At 44.4% G+C, this 20,369-nt stretch overlaps 2 protein-coding genes across 3 annotated transcripts; one reads left to right on the forward strand and one right to left on the reverse strand.

The window, feature by feature from the left end:
• The first annotated feature begins 7,872 nt into the window (after window positions 1–7,872).
• On the forward strand, window positions 7,873–10,603 carry LOC119291828 (bZIP transcription factor 18-like). The gene is made up of 4 exons (XM_037570631.1): window positions 7,873–8,810; window positions 8,971–9,103; window positions 9,193–9,277; window positions 10,074–10,603. The coding sequence occupies exons 1-4, from the start codon at window positions 8,074–8,076 to the stop codon at window positions 10,313–10,315; spliced, it is 1,197 nt and encodes a 398-aa protein (XP_037426528.1). The 5' UTR covers window positions 7,873–8,073; the 3' UTR covers window positions 10,316–10,603.
• An 891-nt stretch (window positions 10,604–11,494) lies between these two features.
• LOC119291827 (myosin-14-like) lies at window positions 11,495–16,786 on the reverse strand. Of its 2 annotated transcripts, none has more exons than XM_037570630.1 (13): window positions 16,507–16,786; window positions 15,823–15,998; window positions 15,641–15,744; window positions 15,274–15,357; window positions 15,068–15,171; window positions 14,903–14,989; window positions 14,359–14,561; window positions 13,825–14,026; window positions 13,682–13,732; window positions 13,498–13,596; window positions 13,321–13,380; window positions 12,932–13,053; window positions 11,495–12,830 (listed from the first exon to the last, which is right to left on the reverse strand). In XM_037570630.1, the coding sequence occupies exons 1-13, from the start codon at window positions 16,708–16,710 to the stop codon at window positions 11,732–11,734; spliced, it is 2,595 nt and encodes an 864-aa protein (XP_037426527.1). In that variant the 5' UTR covers window positions 16,711–16,786; the 3' UTR covers window positions 11,495–11,731. The 2 variants fall into 2 exon arrangements, with proteins under 2 accessions (XP_037426527.1, XP_037426526.1); XM_037570629.1 differs by having other exon boundaries at window positions 12,932–13,056.
• Window positions 16,787–20,369: the final 3,583 nt, after the last annotated feature.

Consider the following 20,369-nt stretch of genomic DNA (forward strand, 5'->3'; position numbering starts at 1 on the left):
TCCAGCCCAAAATCCCAGCTGCCGGCATTCTCCCTCTTCACGTAAACCTTGTAAAATAAGAGAGAATAGGCATAAGTATTGTGATATATCATGTAATAACAACCCATAATGCAATAAATATCAATATGAAACATGATGCAAAATGGACCTATCACCATGTTGCAAAGAAAAGACTATATGATGAATGTGATAGGTAGCATTCAACATCAAACATTCTATTTTTATAGTTTACTACTCAAGGACGAGTAGGAAGTAAGCTTGGGGATTTATGCTACGTCTCCAACGTATCTATATTTTTTTATTGTTCCATGCTATTATAGTATCAATTTTGGATGTTTTATATGTCATTATATGCATTTACATATCATTTTTGGGGAATAACCTATTAACTTAGGCTCCGTTCGGAAGTGCTCCGCCTCCGCGCTTCTACGGAAGCGGGCGAGGAGCTGGCCGAACCGTTTTCCTCTGAGGTGCCAACTTTAGAAGCGCCGGCCAAGCGTAGTGCAAATCGGTGGAGCGCCTGAAGTCGAGCTTCGCATTTTTCAGAAGTAGGAGTTCCTTCATATTACATCCCGCTGCCATCCCGAAGTGAGGAATGAACCGTTTTACTCTCTGTTCAAAGCCTAGCCTGGTGGGCCCAAACACAGCAGTTGGCGCAGCTCCACGATGCTGCTGCGAACGCTAATGGCTCCCCAGGGAAGCTGGCTCGTGCTGCTCCATTGAGAGGTTGGCCCCATTGGGAAGCTGGAGAACTTCTGAACGGGCCCTTAGTGCCCAATGTTAGTCGTTGTTTTTTTTGCATATTTTTGGCTTTTCAGAAAATCAATATTAAATGAAGTCCAAACGGAGAAAAAAATGGATTAATTTTTTCTGGACCAGAAGAGACCCTAGAAGGTTCGGGAGAAGGCTAGAAGAGCCATGAGGGAGCAACAAGCCCTAGGGGCACGTCCCCCAAGCTTATGGGTTCCTTGTGGCACCTCCAACCCTAATTCCACCTCTAGAAATTCTCAAATATTCCCATGACATCAGAGAGATAGCCGAAATACTTTTTCTGCCGCCGCAAGTTCCAGAACCATGAGATACCATCTGGAGGCCTTTTCTAGTACTCCGCCAGAGAAGGAACCGATCACGGAGTGGCTCTACATCAACCTTGTTTCCCTTCCGATGATGCGTGAGTAGTTTGCCACAACCTACACCATCCATAGTTAGTATCTAGATGGCTTCTTCTCTCTCTTTGATCTTCAATACAATGTTCTCCTCAATGTTCTTGGAGATCTATTCAATGTAATGACTTTTTGCGGTGTGTTTGTTGGGATCCGATGAATTGCGAGTTTATGATCAGATGTATCCATGAACATTATTTGAGTTTTCTCTTAACTCTTTTATGCATGATTACTATAGCTTCGTATTTCTCTCCGATCTATTGATTTGGTTTAGCCAACTAGATTGATTTTTCTTGCAATGGGAGAGGTGCTTTGCAATGGGTTCGATCTTGCGGTGCTCAATCCCAGTGACAGAAGGGGACATGACACATATTTATCATTGCAATTAAGGGTCAAAAGATGGGGTTTATTCATACGTGAGTTTATCTTGTCTACATCATGTCATATTGCTTAAGGCATTACTTCATTTTCTATAAACTTAATACTCTAGATGCATGTTGCATAGCGGTCAATGTGTGGAGTAATAGTAGTAGATGACATATCGTTTCGGTCTAGTTGTCTCGGACGTGATGCCTATATATGATCATTGCCTTGGATATCGTCATAATTATTTCTATCAATTTCCCAACAGTAATTTGTTTACCCACCGTATGCTATTTTCTAGAGAGAAGCCTCTAGTGAAAACTATGGCCCCGGGGTCTATCTTTTATCATATATTAAAACCAAAAATACCTTGCTGCGTTTTTATTTTATTTTGTATTTTTGTTTGATCTATCTATCTATCACCATACAATTTAATCTTGCTCTCAACCGTCAAGGGATTGACAACCCCTTGTGTGCGCTGGGTTGCAAGGATTCCTTGCTTGTGTGCAGGTGCTGCTAACGAGGTGTTGCTTGGTTCTCCTTCTTGATTGAGAACCTTGATTCTTGACTCGGGGAAATACTTATCTCTATTGTACTGCATCATCCTCTCCTCTTCGGGGAAATCCTAATGCAGTTCACAAGTAGCAGCGCGTCCTGAGAGCTCGTGGCTCTCTCATACCTCTTCTAACCTCCTCCCAACCCTTCTAGGGCTCCTGGTCCAGAAAAATCACCGTAATTTTCATCATGTTTGGACTTCGTTTGGTATGAATTTTCTGAAAAGCCAAAAACAAGCAAAAAACAGGAACTGGCACTAGGCACTAGGTTAATAGGTTAGTCCCAAAAATAATATAAAATAGCATAAAATATGCATATAAAGCATCCAAGACTGGTAATATAGTCGCATGAAACAATCAAAAATTATAGATACGTTAGAGACGTATCAGCATCCCCAAGCTTAATTCCTGCTCGTCCTCGAGTAGGTAAATGATAAAAATAGAATTTTTGATGTGAAATGCTACCTAACATGTGTATCATGTAATCTCTTTTATTGTATAATCATTGAGAAATGATGAAGTAACAATATCAACATAATAATATCCATGACTATAAGAAACATAACCATTACTTTTTCAAAATATACGACTCTTAACAAATGTTATCCCCACTCATTTTATCATGTTAGCATGGCATGACTCCGCCTTCACCGCATAAATATAAATCATGAGCACCCCGGTGTCAAACCATGCAATTGGATCATACTTCTAGCATGCTTCACCATTTTCAACCCCGCGCAATACATGAGCTTGAGCCATGGATATAGCACTATAGGTGAAATAGATGGCGATGATGGAGATTAATAAGGGAACAAAAGGAAGAAATTCTCACATCAATGCGACTAATCAACGGGCCCTGGAGATGCCCATCAATCGATGTCAATGCGAGGAGCAGGGATTGCCATGCAATGGATGCACTAAGAGCTATAACTAAGTGGGTGTGCATCCAAATTGCTTTCTCATGAAGACCTTAGGCATTTGAGGAAGCCCATCATCAGAACATACAAGCCAAGTTCTATAATGAAAAATTTCCACTAGTATATGAAAGTGAAAACACAGGAGACTCTCTATATGAAGAACACGGTGCTACTCTGAAGTACAAGTGTGGGAAAGGATAGTAACATATCCCCTTCTCTCTTTTTCTCTTATTTTTTTGGTAGGCACTTTGGTCACTTTTTTTCATCCCGAGTCTCATCCTGACTTGTGGGGCAATCATAGTTTCCATCATCCTTTCCTCACTGGGACAATGCTCTAATATGATGATCATCACACTTTTATTTGCTTACAACTCGATAACTAGAACAATAGGACTCTACATGAATGCCTCTGGCAGTGTACCAGGATGTGCAATGATCTAGTGTAACATGTATAAAAGTGATGAACGGTGGCTGAACCACAAATATCATGTCAGCTCTATGATCATGCAAAGCAGAATGACAATGAACACGCATGTCATGAAGACAGAACGGTGGAAGTTGCATGGCAATATATCTTGGAATGGCTATGGAAATGCCATAATAGGTAGGAATGGTGGCTATTTTGAGGAAGATATAAGGAGGCTTATGTGTGATAGAGCGTATCATACCATGGGATTCGGATGCACCGGCGAAGTTTGCACCAACTCTCGAGGTGAGAAAGGGCAATGCACTGTACCGAAGAGGCTAGCAAATTGCGGAAAGATAAGAGTGCGTATAATCAATGGACTCACATTATTCATAAAGAACTCACATAGTTATTGTGAAATCCTATTAGCTTAGTCATAAAGAACTCAAATACTTATTGTGAAAGCCTATTAGCTCTCGAAGCAAAGTACTAATCGCATGCCCCTAGGTAATTGGTTTGTAGGAATTAACCATCGCGCGCATCCGACTATAACAGCACTCAAGGATTTCAATCAGAAAGACAAATGCTCAAACCTCCCCACCACTTAGACGAGCAGTTAATAAGAAGCTTTAATACCGATATTTCTACTAACCAATGATCTTGAACCAATATCCTTTCATATTACGACATCAATATCATTAAACCATGTGTTTCCTTTTTAGTGATCTAGATGAAAGTTTCTATTATATTCCCCTTGAATACATATCCTTCTTGGACCAGTCTTATAACCCGTACATATTTTCATTACTATTTATTAGACTCTCAAAAATATTTAAGTGAAACTTGAGAGTGCAATCATTTCAATAAAATATAACCACCGATGTGCTATAAAAGATATAAGTGAAGCACTAGAGCAACTGCCTAGTTCAAAAGATATAAGTGAAGCATGTAGAGTATTCTAACAAATCACGATAAATGTGTGTCCCTCTAAAAATGTGTGCCCAGAAAATGATGATTGTGGCAAACTAAAAAGAAAACAAAGCAAAAATTATGGCACAAGACGCTCCAAGCAAAACTCATATCATGTGATGAATAAAATGTAGCTCCAAGTAACATACCGATAGATTGTAGGCGAAAGAGGGGATGTCATTTGGGGCATCCCCAAGCTTAGACGCTTGGATATTCCTTGAATACTACCTTAGGATGCCTTGGGCATCCCCAAGCTTAGAGTCTTGCCGCTCCTTATTCCTTCGTCCATCGTGATCTCACCCAAAACTTGAAAACTTCAGCACACAAAACTCAACAGAAACCTCCTGAGATCCATTAGTATAATAGACAAATCATAAACTTTAGGTACTGTTATGAACCCATTCCTATTTTACTCTTGCATAATACCTATTGTATTCTAACTTCGTTATGACTTATACGCCCCCCCCCCCATATAATCCTTGGCATCATTAAAACAAGCGAACTATGCAATAGAAAACAGAATCTATCTAAAATAGAACATTCTGTAATGGTCTGAACTAACACTATACTTATATAACTCCAAAAAATCTGAAAAAATAGGATAACTTGGGAAATTTGTATATCAATCATGTGTAAATATTTCATAATTTTATCACGTTCCAGTGAATTATAGTAATTTCAGCACTGCGCGCAAAAGTTTCTGTTTTTCACAGAATCAAGTCAACTATCAACCAAATCATCCCAAAGGCTTTACTTGGCACAAAACTAATTAAAACATAAAAGCACAATCATAAAAGTAGCAATAATTGTGTCAACATACCAAAACAGAAAGTAAAAGCAAAAATTTAAGATAATTATTGGGTTGCCTCCCAACAAGCGATATTGTTTTGCGCCCCTAGCTAGGCATAAGGCATTGTTTCAAGTATTATCATCCTTAGTTCTCACCGTCCTAGATGGGATTTTCTCAAAGCCTGGAGGTTCCTTACGCTTACCATTAATTTCAGAGAATGAAGCAATTTTATTATCTAGGGTATCAAGCCTCTTGTTGCAAATGGTAAGAAGGGAATTCAACACCAGAGATAAACATTAGCAGTCGTCATTAATTCCACTAACCACATTGTCATCACACCGAAATACCATTTAGAAATAAATGAACTTTCAATAGTGTCTAGTGTTATTATCAACTTCTCTAATATATGTTTCTTTATATTTTTGCACCCATTTCAGTGGCTAAAGATGTAGTAATGTGGAAACGGGAATGTACATGGAAAGAAACACACTCATGATGTTGCACGAGAGGTGCATTCGAGCATACATTGTGATAACTACCATTTTAGGAAACTAATATGGCGCAAACATTCTAAATAACATCCCTAATAGCATGACGACGGTGCATATGTACAATCACCTGATGTTGTGGCATGGATGAGATCACTGTGATATCATGGATGTGTGAATGTTGTTATGGGCCATTGAGCAATAACGCGTTGCACCATTGCACTTCTTTAAGAAAAATCAACGCTGGTAAATATGCAGGTAAAAATATGATACACAAATGTGGTTTAACAATTGTGTAAGTGGTATATGAGAAATCCCATATGTTTGCAATTTAGGTTGTTGATGGCCATTTGGGGGTGACACACTTGACCCAACTGTCCATGCGCATGTCGACAATGTTGTTGACGTGTTTCCTACCCCTCCACTAACCCGCCTTGTTATATCCGCCTCTCCCCTCCTCATCCCTCTCGCATTTCTCCACCTACCCAAAGCCCTTTCTCCACCAGATCTGACGGCCTCATGGCTAGGTTCGGGTATTCCTCGAGGGGACGGAGGCACTGTCGACCTCCTCTCATGGCTTTCCTCGGCATAGTCGCCGCCATGGTCTTCCTTTATGACGAATTCTGCTCGATTCGTCCCGGAGGTGCCCTTCAAAATAACCCCCCTTCCTATTCATTGCATTCCCTAAAGATTTTCTCTCCTTTCAGTTCTTGGCATCGCGATGGTCCCAGGCCCTCAGCTAAGGTCTGCATCTGGGATCCCACTGGTTCGAAGCCCCTTCCATATCCCTTAGTCTCCTGTCAGGCTCTCCCCCTCCCATTTTCGGAGACACGAGAGATCTTCTTTATACGAAGATCTGGCGCTTCAGTTTTGGTTTCGAGGAAACTGAAGCTGGCAGTCGTGGAACTGCTGCATGCGCTATCTTCCATGGATTGGTGTCGATTCTCTTCGCTCGAGTCGGGGAATGTATCATGCCCCATCTTCTGCTCTGGCTTGAGTGGAGTTTCATCTGAAATCCCGTGTGTGTCCAGAGGCAGCCATCCCTCTCAACCTCCTTCACTGGAGGCATACATCGTGGTCTTTGGATCCAGATCTTCGCCAAGTAGGTCTTTGTCGTTGGTTGATATTCCAGAGTTATGCCACCAACCGTACAAGGGGCTTATTTCTCTCCTACTTATGATGCTCTACATGATCCTCGTCATCGACGAGCTTGTGCCCTTCCTTGTCCAGAGGCTATCAGATGAAGTAGTCTTTGTCCTCTTTTCAGCGGGTGGCCATCATCTTCATCACCGGCGTTCAGCTATGGGGCCTATATGATTGTGGCCTCTCCCTGCGTGTCTGAGTGGCACAAGTTATCTGGTGCGTTGTTGTAATTTGCCCCCTGGTGTGTATGGTATTTACTTCTTGTAAATTAAGAACAAATGGAAGATCTTTCATTTCAAAAAAATAAAATCCCATCGTTTATCTTTTCCACTAGTCATTGATGAGATTCCAGCTGGCTTACCTTTTATCGACTTACCAAATAAAATTGTATTTTTTTGTAAGCCAATAAATGATTACTTTTTGTAAGCCAATAAATGATTACCAAATAGGTTTTTATTACAAAATAAAATCTTTTTATACGAGTACATTAATATCGACAGATAATCATGGGCTAGCGTATTAAAATATCTATACCCTATTGTCACGCAATTTTTTTTTCTAAGATGCACGTAAAGTATATGTCTTTTTATAAAGAAGAAGAAAAAAACGTGCTTCCTACCGCTTATTTCCTCCACTGGTCACCGACGAGGTTCCAGTTGGCACGGACACGCGGACGCCGCCCGCTTGCATCCCTAGTAGGGGTGACACGTGGACACCGCCCGCTTGCATCCCTAGCAGAGGTGACACGCGCCACATGCTCCATAAGGTGAGCCCCACAGGTAACATAGGTGCGGGATCGCGAGGCCGCCCCACAGCCGTCCATCCGATGATCCGTAGGTAGGAAGTTTCCGCTTCCGCAAGGCGCCATTGCCAGTCGATGCGTACTAGCCACGGCCAGTGCAGCAGTACACTGAATGCCGATGGAGCTTGCCAAAAAAACGGTGCGTCGCCAGGCTGTGAGCCGCGGTGCAAAAGTGGCGCCTTGCGAGGCCCAGGCGAGCTCACCAAAGAAAGAAAGGCAAGCAAACGGGCCGGACGGACGGGCGGGCGATCGAACACGCGCACCGCGCACGCACGCACGAGTAGCCACCGGCACCGTCCCAACGGACGGCGATTAAAGGCCACCTTAAAAGCGCGTCGTCTCCCACCGCTCAGCTCCCTCCCTCGCGATTCGATCCATCACCACCGTCTCGACCGGCACGACCCATTTCCGTCGGCGGCGCTGCTCGCTTTGCACTGCCAGCACGGCGGACGTCCCCGGCGCGAGCGCGCAGGTAAGCATGGAGCGCATTGGCGAGGCCCACCAGGTGCACCAGCTGCAGCAGGTCCAGCAGCAGGGGGTGGCGGCGGCGCCGTCGTTCGGCGTGGTCGAGCACTCTGTTGTGGCGGCGGCGGCGACCAAGCCGAGGGCGCCGGGGCTGCCGCCGACGCCGCCCGCGTCCTTCGCCGGGCAGCAGCGCGGTGCGGGCGGCGACGTGTGCATGGACGACTCCTCGGGGGCGGCGGGGCGCAAGCAGGTCGTGCCGGCGCACCGCCGGTCTCGCAGCGAGGTGCCGTTCGCGGGCTACTTCCCGCCGCCGACGCAACAGCTGCCGCAGCCCAAGGCGGAGGCCGGCGGCTGGGGCGACGGCACCGGCGGCGACGACCTGTTCAGCTCGTACCTGAACCTGGAGGGGATGGACGTGCTCAACTCCTCGTCGCCCGACAGCAGCGCCAAGGCCGACAGCAGCGAGAACGGCGACTCGGAGGAGTGCGCCGCCTGGGGCGCTGGCGCGGGCGTCAAGAGGAGCGCCGCCGGGGAGCCGGCCATGGCCGGGCGGCACGCCCGGAGCCTGTCCGTGGACAGCCTCATGGGGAGGCTCAACTTCGCTTCCCCCGGCGGCGGCGCCAACGGCGCGGGCGGCATGTTCAGCCTGGAGTTCGGCAGCGGCGAGTTCTCCCCCGCCGAGATGAAGAAGATCATGGCCGACGAGAAGCTGACCGAGATGGCCCTCGCCGACCCCAAGCGCGTCAAGAGGTACTACGTCGTAATCCATTCGATCATCGCCCCAATCAATCAATCGATCAAGACCGCGAATCCTTGCCAAAGCTTCTCCATTGATGATCGGCGATTGCTACTTGCCTAAAATGCGCTGTGGATCATGAGAACTGAGATCGAGTTTGGATTGTGTGCGCAGGGTGCTGGCGAACCGGCAGTCGGCGGCGCGGTCCAAGGAGCGCAAGATGCGGTACATCGTGGAGCTGGAGCAGAAGGTGCAGATCCTGCAGACGGAGGCCACCACGCTCGCCGCGCAGATCAACCTCCTGCAGGTACCATCTTCATCCGCCTCCTGCTCCATTTTTAATCTCATTGATTGATTGAAATTCAGTTGACTGATGGTTCGAATTCGATGGCGCAGCGCGACTCGTCGGCGGTGGCGACGCAGAACAACGAGCTGAGGTTCCGGCTGCAGGCCATGGAGCAGCAGGCGCAGCTCCGCGATGGTACGTTGCGTTCACCCTTGTCGTGCGTGCTCGATCTGCTCGTCAACGTCCGACCGACCGATCGATCCATCCACCGATGTGCTCGGCACTAGACTAGAGTCTACATAGATGGTCCTTATCGTATCACGGCTCCTGACGTTGACATGTTTATCTGTGTGTCCAGTCCTAGTCGTACGTGTGCTCCGCTCACGACCGCAGCTCTGAATTCCCTCGGTAGGTACGCAGGTAGCTGAGTTCGCTCCATACCGGTAGTCGTTGGCATGTACTCCCTCCGTTCCGAATTACTTGTCTTGGATTTATCTAGATACGGATGCATCTAGACGCTAGATGCATCCGTATCTAGACAAATCCAAGACAAGTAATTCGGAACGGAGGGAGTACTCGATGTCGGTGCTAATCCATTACGCCAGCAGCAGCAGCAGCACGGATGTGCTTAGCACTTGCACTTGACAATGATCAAGAACCAAGATTTGCTCATGTTTTTAAATTGACTCTGCACATAAAATAGGTTGCTTTCTCTCAAGATGCTATGGAGTTGCCGGCATGAACGCACGTACTCCCTCCGTCCGGAAATACTTGTCATCAAATGAATAAAATGGGATGTATCTAGATGTATTTTAGTTCTAGATACATCCTTTTTTGTCCATTTTGATGACAACTATTTTCGGACGGAGGGAGTAGCTGATTAGAAATAGATTGATTTGGACTCCAGAGTCTTCATTCATACTAGTTTTGCAAGTGTTTCTTTAAGCTCATGGTTCTAACATTCACTTCTTCTCCTTGTGTTCTTGAGCAGCTCTGAACGAGGCGCTGACAGGCGAGGTCCAGCGCCTCAAGATCGCGGCGTTGGAGCTCGGCATCGGCGACTCCTGCTCCTCCAACGGCATGGCCCAGCAGCACAGCCTCATGTTCCAGCACCAGCAGCAGCAGCAGCAGCAGGAGGCTACACCCATACCATTCTACCAACTGCAGCACCAACAACAGCAACAGCAGCAGCAGCAGAACGGCACAGCCAACAAGCATGAATCAAGGGAGTGATGGCGATGATCGCAGAGGCATTTATTTGGACTAGAGAAGAGACATTGCAGATTGCAGACACCAAGGGAAAACTTTGGTTTAGAGTTGAACTGTGAATCCATATGGTTTTATTGACTCTTTTGTTTTAATGTCATCGTTAATAATCGTTGTAAGTTTTTCCAGGCGGTGAGCCCTGCCTGTACTTTCTTTTTCCTTCTTATTATGTTCATTGATTCTGTGGATATGTTACCTTTCAGTCACCAAAACTGGTGGAGCAGTAGTTGATTAATAACATATTCTTTTGTAGTATTATTAGTTTCTATATCTGTTGGGTATTTTCTGCAGCTTCGTCGCTTGGGGATACACCTGACATCTTTGTTCCTAAATATATTTAGACATTTTGGCAGTTTAATTTAAACTGCCAAAACATCTTATATTTAGAAACAACGGTCGTACAAAATAAGAATGCGGTAAGCATGACAGTTTTATTTTGAAGGGTGTGGCTAGACAAGGTCCGTTTTCTTTAACTAAATCCAATCTCGCCTAGGCCTTTGGTACTTTTCAAAGGGGTGACGCATCCGTGCATGAATCAAAATCATATCTTCCGTTTTATTTTTAGTCAAGTGATTTAAGAGCTAGAGATCTTTGGAAATCCCCTACTCCTTTTAGGGTGGATGCGTGAATCAGAGATGGTTCTAAATATGTCTTACATTCAGCTTGTTCAGGGATCCCTCGCCTTAACCAAGTCTGAAAGAAAAAGAAATATCTAAAAGAAATATTTGCACAGATCCTAATGTAAGATCTCATGAATACAGCATCGATTGAGACATAAGTCGACTGAAATTTATCAAGACTGTATTTTGAAATCGCACGCTATTTCACTTATATTTGTTGTTATCCAATTCCTACAGTTATACTATCTTTAGACAAATACCCATGGGTTCTGTAGGTACTCCCTCCGTTTTTATTTACTCCACATATTAGCATTGACTGAAATCAAACTTTATAAAGTTTAATCAAGTTTGTAGAAAACAATATGAACATTTACAATAACCAACGTATATGATGTGAAAATATATTCAATGATGAATATAATGGTATTGATTTGGTGGTGTATATGTTAATATATTTTTCTACAAACTTGATAAAGTTTATAAAGTCTGACTTTAGACAAAAGTTAATATGCAAAGTAAATAAAAATGGAGGGGGTACATATAACTACTTAACTGGAGTAATAACAATTGCCATAATATTCCCTTTAGGAAGACAGAACGAATGCCATGGCAATGCCAAGAACTAGATATTTCAGATTGGACTAGTGATACAAAGAAGTTAGAAGCACAAGGAGACACGATGATAAAAGTTCATACCCCGACTAGAAGGGTGCAGAAACTTAAAAATCAACATATATACGAGGAAAATCAGTTGTTTTTAGGCCTAACCCACAGAGTCCTCAACCATGGCTTCACTGTCAATATCTGCATCCCCGGCCTCACTACCGTCCCGAGTCTCAGCATCAGACTCGCTATCTTCAACAAAGTTTCCTGGGAGCTTCTTTTCAGGATCAAGAAGTCCAATCATATGATTAATAGCTCGACGACCATCGGCATTAGTCTGGCTACCAGCTGAGTGGCCATCAGAGTTAACCAAACTGGTCAGAGCATCAGCTGCTGTTCTTTCTCCTGCGTCATCATCGTGTCCTTCAGAGGGGTCACCACCCACGTCTTCCGAGCAGCACGGAGACTCATTCTCCCCATTGACAGATGGTCCTGTTTCCACTGCCCAGCTACCGGCAACTTCTGAGGCCAACAGATCAGCTGTGCGAATAGTTCCATCCTGCGTGTCGTCAGGTTTGCTCGCAGAGCAGTCGCCCTCACGTTTCCCTTCAGAACACTGACCAATGCCATCTTTGAGGGTTAGGGATTGTTGTTCCTCATTAACTAGTGGCAGCCCTCCATCTTTTGGAATCAAGTTAGATTCCTCGGTTTCTTGTTGTGCCTGCATTTCATCCTCTAGCTGCAAAGTCTCTCCCCCCATAACGCTGTTAATGGAATTATGATCATTGCAGCCAACATTGCCAATTTGGCTTTCTGTCTCCAAAACTTGCTCGGTCTCTTGCTCAGGAGCTGTAGCAGTGTGATCACCATGAGAATCAGATCCGATTTTCTCTACTGTCCTATCTGGACTAGTGCACTCTAAGTCTTGAGTGCCCCCTTCAATTCTGGTACCACCATCCTGCTGCTCGGTCATATCGGCATCCTCATCGGTGGAACTATGTTCGCTTGCTTGGGTATTCTCTGCTGAAGCACCCGAAGCTTCCAACGTATCGTTTGCGTAGTCTGCTGGCTTTACACGGGCATTATCGGTGTTCACATTTGCTACTGGTACTTCATTGAGATCAAGACCCAGCAAGGTGCTCTCATAGTTCTCTTCGTCCTCTAAAGTTCTCTGCATAGCCTTAAGCTGTTCCTGCTGTTTTGCAAATAGAGAAGAGATCTCTTCCGTGGTTGAATAGAAAGCACGCAGTTGGGTCTCTCTGCAATAAGCAACAGAGGAAAGGAAGGCATTGTATAAAAAGTTAGTTCCACAAACTTGGACTCACATTGTTTATATATGATGCCCAAATTAGATGCTTACCGTAAAATAACTCTTTCTCTGGCCCCTTGATACCTACGCTTTTCAATTGATAGATCTCTCATTGTAGCAGCTACTTCAAGTTCAAGAGATGAGACCTTTGCCCATGCTTCTTCCCGAGCAGCCTGCTAACAAAGCACATGTATTATCAGATTGTAAGTAAAGGAGTGTAGCCCCTCAAAGGATGGATCATACATGGAATAGAACAAACTTCTGCTGTTTGAAATATATGATACAACTTCGAACCCATGAAAAACCAGAGTCAATAGCACAACAGAAAAGGAACCCTGATCTTATGAAGAAAGCAAAGGAAGACCAATATAATTTGCCGATGTGATGAAACATCAGAGAAACAGAAAGAGTCCAATTATGTGACTGGAACATTTTTCTACCTTCTCATTTTCAAGTTCTTTCTTGAGCTTTCGCAGTTCAGTTTCCAGATTATCAGATTTCTGCAATTGCAATAGCAAAAAAAGAAAATGTTATACGACATTGAAGTACAAAAGATAAAAATACTTTTCACGGATGTAAGTTGTACAAAGTTTAACATGTGCGGAACCTCATGATACCTTCTGACTTTTAGCAGACACGAGCTGCTCATCCTGGAGTTGAGTTTCCAGTTCTCGCACTTTTTTCTCAGATGTTACAAGGCTTTCACGAGAGTCTTCCTGCATGAGAATGCAGCAGTTGAAGTGCAGCAACGGAATGACATTACTTAAGATGAATAACTGCAACCAAAATAATTGTGCATACCAGCTTGGACCTTAATGTTTCCACGAGCAAACGGGTGTCTTTTTCCGATTCCTGAAAAATAATAAAACTCTATTTTTAGTATATGATATCACGAACATGAATTAGTCACCTGACCTTTGACTAGAATTGGAAGAGGATTAAACCTGAAGCTTGATGATAAACTCTTTCTGTTCCTTTTGTTGTTTAAGGTAAGCCTCTGTCTGTCTCTTCATTTCGTCTTGAGCCTCTGCTTGTACTTTATGCAGTGCAGATTTAAGGTCTTCTGCAGCCTTATCACGCTCCTCTATTCTTAAGTTTCTCTCCTCACTTAGCTGTTCCTCAAGCTCGCATATATTTGCCTTCTGGCTGAAAACATTTCAACTTTATATAAGTGGTGCTAGTACCGGAGTTAATACATGGCAAAAACTATTTAATTTATTTTCATAAGGTTAACCTTCCATCCCTGGAGCAAAAAAAGTGCAGTATGAAAACTTAGACTTGGCCTGTTCGGAACGCATTTCACAGCTTATTTGTAGGGAATATAGCAATTCCTCTAGAATTCCTATCAAAATCATGATTCCGACCCAGGAATTTTTCACAGATTATGGAATCCATGCACCCTTAGATATAGAAAGTTACGAGCAAAATCCTCTGTATTGTCAGGGTGGTAAAGAAAATCCAACAGCTACGAAGCTTACCTTTGAATTATCTCATCAGCATCAGCACGTGATTGCTTTGATGCACTAAGCCTCTCATCCAGATCTTTTATGGAATTCTGTAACTCTGTATTTAATGTACTAAGAGTATCTAGTTGTTTCTGTTTCCCCTGTAGTGCTAGCTGAAGAGATTTAGTTTGCTCGAGATAAGAACTTGATGTAGTTTCTTTGAACTCCTTCAGTTCCTGCATTATCAGATTTGCACCAAAAAATTGGTTACAGGGAAGGGCGGTCATGAGTATAATTTCATAATCATATAGTTGCTGAAAACAGATGGACAATTTTAATCGAAAAGGGAACAAAATGTTTGCATTTGAAATCAGAATACATACTAGTGTATTACATCAACAAGGCAATAAATATAAAAAACAACTTGGCAACACCAACAATCTTTCTTGCACTAGAATATGCAAGAGCATTATTGGCTTATTACGTTGACTGAAGAAAAAATAGAAATAACCCTGTGATATGCAGTACACTCATATATCTTCTAAAATCATAAGCAAGTAACTATTTGTGTTTGTACCTTTTCATGCTGCTCTTCAGCTGTTTTGCTTGCAGTTCTCAATGTCTCAATTGTCACAACATGTGCCTCGAGTTGTTCCCTGAGCTCCTGCATGGATTTTAGCTTAATAAGATAATAGAGATACAAGGGCGATTAACTATTGTCATCTTGAAGGAGCCAACTTACTGCATTAGATTTTTCTAGTCTTCGAACATCATCTAGTGAAACAGGACCATCAGATGAACCAATGCCCAGACCCTTTAGCCTCTTGCTTTCAGAACCCATCTCCCCTTTAGGATCAAATATATAAATGGACAGACGTATCTCAGAACATGCGGTGTAGTTGCAAAATGTGATGAGCAAATCATAAGACAACATATTCACACTCTTACCTGATTTTCTTTTAAGTATGGTAGTACCATTCCCTACGCAGCTGACTGCATTAACTTCCCGATAGACAAATGCATAGGAGGCATCTGTAAAATCAACATACAAGTTAAGTGGGCACCGACAGGTAAATCACTTATATAAAATTAAAAGAGTTAGCGTTCATGCAACCAAGAAGCATGACAGTGGCAACATAATAAAGTGCACAGAAGTAAATAAGGAGGGAACGGGCACAAAATGTGAGGAAACACTAAAACTGCTTATAGAGAACAGCAAGCCAGTAGCACAGACCAGGTACAGACCAATGGATAACATACCCAAAAAACCAACAAGGATCGGACTAGTAAAGGCAGAATAAGCAGAGCATTTTACCGTGATGAGGAGGTGTGGTAAATGATATGATGTCCCCATGATTAAGCTTGGTCGGAGGTGAACGTTTCATAAACTTATTCCAGTTGACGTATGTGCCATTCGTGCTGCACAGCTACAGCAAGTTAATTCAAGAAAAGGAATTATTATGGTTAGATAGAACAAGATCCAGAAGGAAAAGAAACCTCGAGTCCTTGAGGTAAACAGGCACAGGCTCATCGCGCTGCAGCTCCCCTATCACAGTGTCCTTATATATCTTGCAATGATTCCCGCTGACTGACACAGCAGAAATCCTGAAGCGAGGGTTCTCGACCGTGCGGCCTAGAATGTGCTCGTCAGCACTCAAAAGAATGTTCATCCCCTTCAGTATGGAGAAAAATAAAAGATTCCAATCAGCAAATGCATGCCTCCTTATTACAATGGTGGTATGCATAACACAAGTAAAGGCCACCATGCCTCAACTCTCAACCATTGACTAATCAACAACATATTGATGCGTTTCTGCCAAGAAAGTTCCTTGAAGGTCACATAGTTATATACTCCGTGAAAGTGAAGTGTGAAATCTTGTTTTGCACTGACAGTTAGACCAAGCTGGCTGTTCGCCACACAAACAGCTTACAAGCAGAACCAAAGCTGCCAGGCCATTGTACTGGTATCAACAATTAAGCAGATAACTTTATCAGGGCCAGAGATGCCAGGTAAAGAGTACAAATGTACAATGCTTGTCTCTGTCTATTATCCATAAAACAGATTAATGGGCAATGCAGACAGGAAGATGACACATTGACTGGAATGCCGAGTACCCCACCAAGAAAAAAGACGAAAGATTGGGTTTTAGGTCTAGGGTTTAAGAAGGGGAGGGAGTGGACCTCGGAGCGGAGGCGGGCCTTCTTGGAGATGGCGGTGAGGACGGCCCAGACGCCGGGCTCCGGGTTCTGCACGGGCTGGTCGGCGAACTTGCGCGCGACGGCGCGCATCTCGTCGGCGCCCACCGGCGAGGGCTTGGGCGGGGTCGGCGCGGAGCAGGAGACGGGCGACTCGGCCTTGGAAGCCATCTTGAGCGTCACCAGCATATCAGGCGCGCGCGTGGGGGCGCGGCCGGTCGGCGGCGGAAGGGCGGGGCGGGTTGGCGGGGAGGGAGGGGCGGGGGAGTGGGGAGCGCGGCGGCGCGAGTGGGGTGGTGGCAGTTGGTGGGCGCGGGGCCGGCGGTGGAACCCCTCGGCGTGGGGGCCGCGTGGCGTGGTCTTGGGCTGTTGGGGTGCCTCGGAGAGGGGTGAGGGAGGGGGCGCAGAAGGTTAAGATTTGCGCGGGTGAAGATTAAGATTAGTTGAGAGGATTTGCGGGAAGATGATGGTGACTGTCAGCCTGTGTTGTGTTTGAGAAGGAACCAAACTGATTGGGGATGGTTAAGACACACGGCGCGTTTGGCAACTGGAAATGGCGATTTAGTAATTAGTAGAGACAGTGCTTTAAAAGAAGTTGTAATTAGTAGAGACATTAAAACTGCGCAACTTTTCATCTCAGGTCAGTAGAATTCACAGTTGTTGGATTTTGGGTGTTAGAACATTTTCAGCCGTCCCATCAAACTATGGGGCAACAATTTTTTTTTTGCAGACCCATTGAATAAGCCTTTTCCACGAGCAAAACGTCATCAACACCAAAGCTCCATGGGTGTTAGAATCATTACTATGTAATCTAGATTATTGACTCTAGTGCAAGTGGAAGACTGAAGGAAATATGCCCTAGAGGCAATAATAAAGTTATTATTTATTTCCTTAATTCATGATAAATGTTTATTATTCATGCTAGAATTGTATTAACCGAAAACTTAGTACATGTGTGAATACATAGAAAAAACATAGTGTCACTAGTATGCCTCTACTTGACTAGCTCGTTAATCAAATATGGTTATGTTTCCTAACCATAGACATGTGTTGTCATTTGATGAACGGGGTCACATCATTAGGAGAATGATATGATGGACACGACCCATCTGTTAGCTTAGCATTATGATTGTGTTAGTTTCATTGCTACTGCTTTTCTTCATGACTTATACAAGTTCCTCGGACTATGAGATTATGCAACTCCCGAATACCGGAGGAATACTTTATGTGCTACCAAATGTCACAACGCAAGTGGGTGATTATAAAGGTGCTCTACAGGTGTCTCCGAAGGTGTTTGTTGCGTTGGCATAGATCGAGATTAGGATTTGGCACTCCGTGTTTCGGAGAGGTATCCCTGGGCCCACATGGTAACACTCATCACTATAAGCCTTGCAAGCATTGTGACTAATGAGTTAGTTGCGGGATGAAGTATTACAGAACGAGTAAAGAGACTTGCCGGTAACGAGATTGAACTACGTATGATGATACCGACGATCGAATCTCGGGCAAGTAACATACCGATGACAAAGGGAACAATGTATGTTGTTATGGGTTCGATCGATAAAGATCTTCGTAGAATATGTAGGAACCAATATGAGCATCCAGGTTCCGCTATTGGTTATTGACCGTAGACGTGTCTCGGTCATGTCTACATAGTTCTCGAACCCATAGGGTCCGCACGCTTAATGTTCGTTGACGATTGGTAATATGAGTTTATGTGATATGATGTACTGAAGGTTGTTCGGAGTCCCGGATGTGATCACAGACATGACGAGGAGTCTTGAAATGGTCGAGACACAGAGATTGATATATTGGACGACTATGTACGGACACCGGAAGTGTTTCGGAGAAGTTTCGGATAAAACCGGAGTGCCGAATGGGTTACCGGACCCCCCTCCCCCCCGGGGGAATTAATGGGCCCAGATGGGCCTTAGTGGGAGAAGAGGAAGGGCCAGGAGGGTCTGCCCCCCCCCTTGAGTCCGAATAGGACAAGGGAAGGGGGTGGCGCCCCCCCCCCTTTCCTTCCCTTCCCCCTCTTCCTTCCTCCTTCCCCCTCTTCCTTAGGTGGAAACCTACTAGGACTTGGAGTCCTAGTAGGATTCCCCTCTCTTGGAGCACCCTAGGAGGGCCGGCCGGCCTCCCCCTTGCTCCTTTATATACGGGGGAGGGGGCACCCTAGAACACACAAGTTGATTGTTTAGCCGTGTGCGGTGCCCCCCTCCACAGATTTCCACCTCGGTCATATCATCGTAGTGCTTAGGCGAAGCCCTACGCCGGTAACTTCATCATCACCGTCACCACGCCGTCGTGCTGACGGAACTCTCCCTCGACCTCAGCTGGATATAGAGTTCGTGGGACGTCACCAAGCTGAACGTGTGCAGATCGCGGAGGTGTCGTACCTTCGGTGCTAGGGTCGGTCGGATCGTGAAGACGTACGACTACATCAACCGCATTGTCATAACGCTTCCGCTTTTGGTCTACGAGGGTACGTAAACAACACTCTCCCCTCTCGTTGCTATGCATCACCTAGAGATACATCTTGCCTGATCGTAGGATTTTTTTTTGAAATTACTGCGTTCCCCAACACCCCTACCTTGCGGAGGTGCTGCGACACCCTCAAACCATTGAGATGTGTGAGGGGGTGCTGCACATCCGCGATGTTGAGGGGCCGAAGAAGACCAGAAGCATGGAGACAAGACTCGAAGCAATGGAGCAACAAGTTTTCAAGTGTCAAGGGATGGTGGAACGTGGACTCAACGCCAATCACTTGATGATCGCGGAGTTCACCAACAATCACAAGTTGGCTGCCAAGAACATCGGGGAGGCCATCTTCAAGCTTCATGAGAAAATCGAGCATCTCCAAGCCCAGATCTATGACCTGCAGAACCAAAACTGTGAGTATGAATACATATTTAAGAGGATGGGTCTGGCTGCAGATTTGAGGATCCCGGAGACTCGTTCATCTTTCTATGATGGTGAGCCTATGCCTTGGAAGATGGATGACAAACCTACTACATCAACAACTCCATCATCACCACCTCCGAAGAAAGAGACATAAATACATGGGTATGGGCACTCCCCTTGGCAACTGCCAAGCTTGGGGGAGGTGCCCCGGTATCGCATCACACCTTTACTTTCATCATTTTTCTTAGTTCTATCCTTTTGGTTATATTTTGATCTAGTAGAATAAAGTTTTAGTATGATCTAGCTTTGAGTTTTATTTTGATCTCTATCTATGTAATCGAGTCCGTGAGTTATATATAACAAAGAGTAGTTTTAAGTTGAGGGCTTTGCTTTCTTGCTATGATCTTGAGGGAATAAAATAAGAGAAAGAATAAAAAGAAATAGAAAAAGATCATATATTGATATTATGGAGAGTAATGACTCCACATATAAAGAGTATGATGAATAAAGATTGTTGAGAGTTGACAAACATAGTTTTGGTCATTGTTGCAATTAATAGGAAGTAATAAAGAAAGAGAGGTTTTACATATAAATATACTATCTTGGACATCTTTTGGAATTGTGAGCACTCATTAAAATATGACATGCTAAAAAGTTGATGTTGGACAAGGAAGACAACATAGTGGGTTATGTTTTCTTATATTCGAATAGAAGTTATACTGTCATGGATCCTCCAACATGTCGAGCTTGTTTTTTCCTCTTATGCTAGCCAAATTCTTTGCACCAAGTAGAGATACTACTTGTGCATCCAAACACCCCTTAAACCCAGTTTTGCCATGAGAGTCCACCATACCTACCTATGGATTGAGTAAGATCCTTCAAGTAAGTTGTCATCGGTGCAAGCAATAAAAAATGATCTCTAAATATGTATGATCTATTAGTGT

The sequence above is a fragment of the Triticum dicoccoides genome, chromosome 4B (assembly GCF_002162155.2).
Source record: "Triticum dicoccoides isolate Atlit2015 ecotype Zavitan chromosome 4B, WEW_v2.0, whole genome shotgun sequence".
In the NCBI taxonomy this organism is placed as follows: domain Eukaryota; kingdom Viridiplantae; phylum Streptophyta; class Magnoliopsida; order Poales; family Poaceae; genus Triticum; species Triticum dicoccoides.

Bases quoted from the DNA above. Each gene is read 5' to 3' on its own strand.
- LOC119291828 (XM_037570631.1), top strand. From the start codon at position 8,074: ATGGAGCGCATTGGCGAGGCCCACCAGGTGCACCAGCTGCAGCAGGTC. The intron at 8,811-8,970 runs GTACTACGTCGT...TTGTGTGCGCAG, and splicing joins GACCCCAAGCGCGTCAAGAG to GGTGCTGGCGAACCGGCAGT. The intron at 9,104-9,192 runs GTACCATCTTCA...TCGATGGCGCAG, and splicing joins CGCAGATCAACCTCCTGCAG to CGCGACTCGTCGGCGGTGGC.
- LOC119291827 (XM_037570629.1), bottom strand. From the start codon at position 16,710: ATGCTGGTGACGCTCAAGATGGCTTCCAAGGCCGAGTCGCCCGTCTCC. The intron at 15,172-15,273 runs GTAAGAGTGTGA...TTGATCCTAAAG, and splicing joins CATACTTAAAAGAAAATCAG to GGGAGATGGGTTCTGAAAGC. The intron at 14,027-14,358 runs GTAAGCTTCGTA...AAATGTTTTCAG, and splicing joins GCTGATGAGATAATTCAAAG to CCAGAAGGCAAATATATGCG.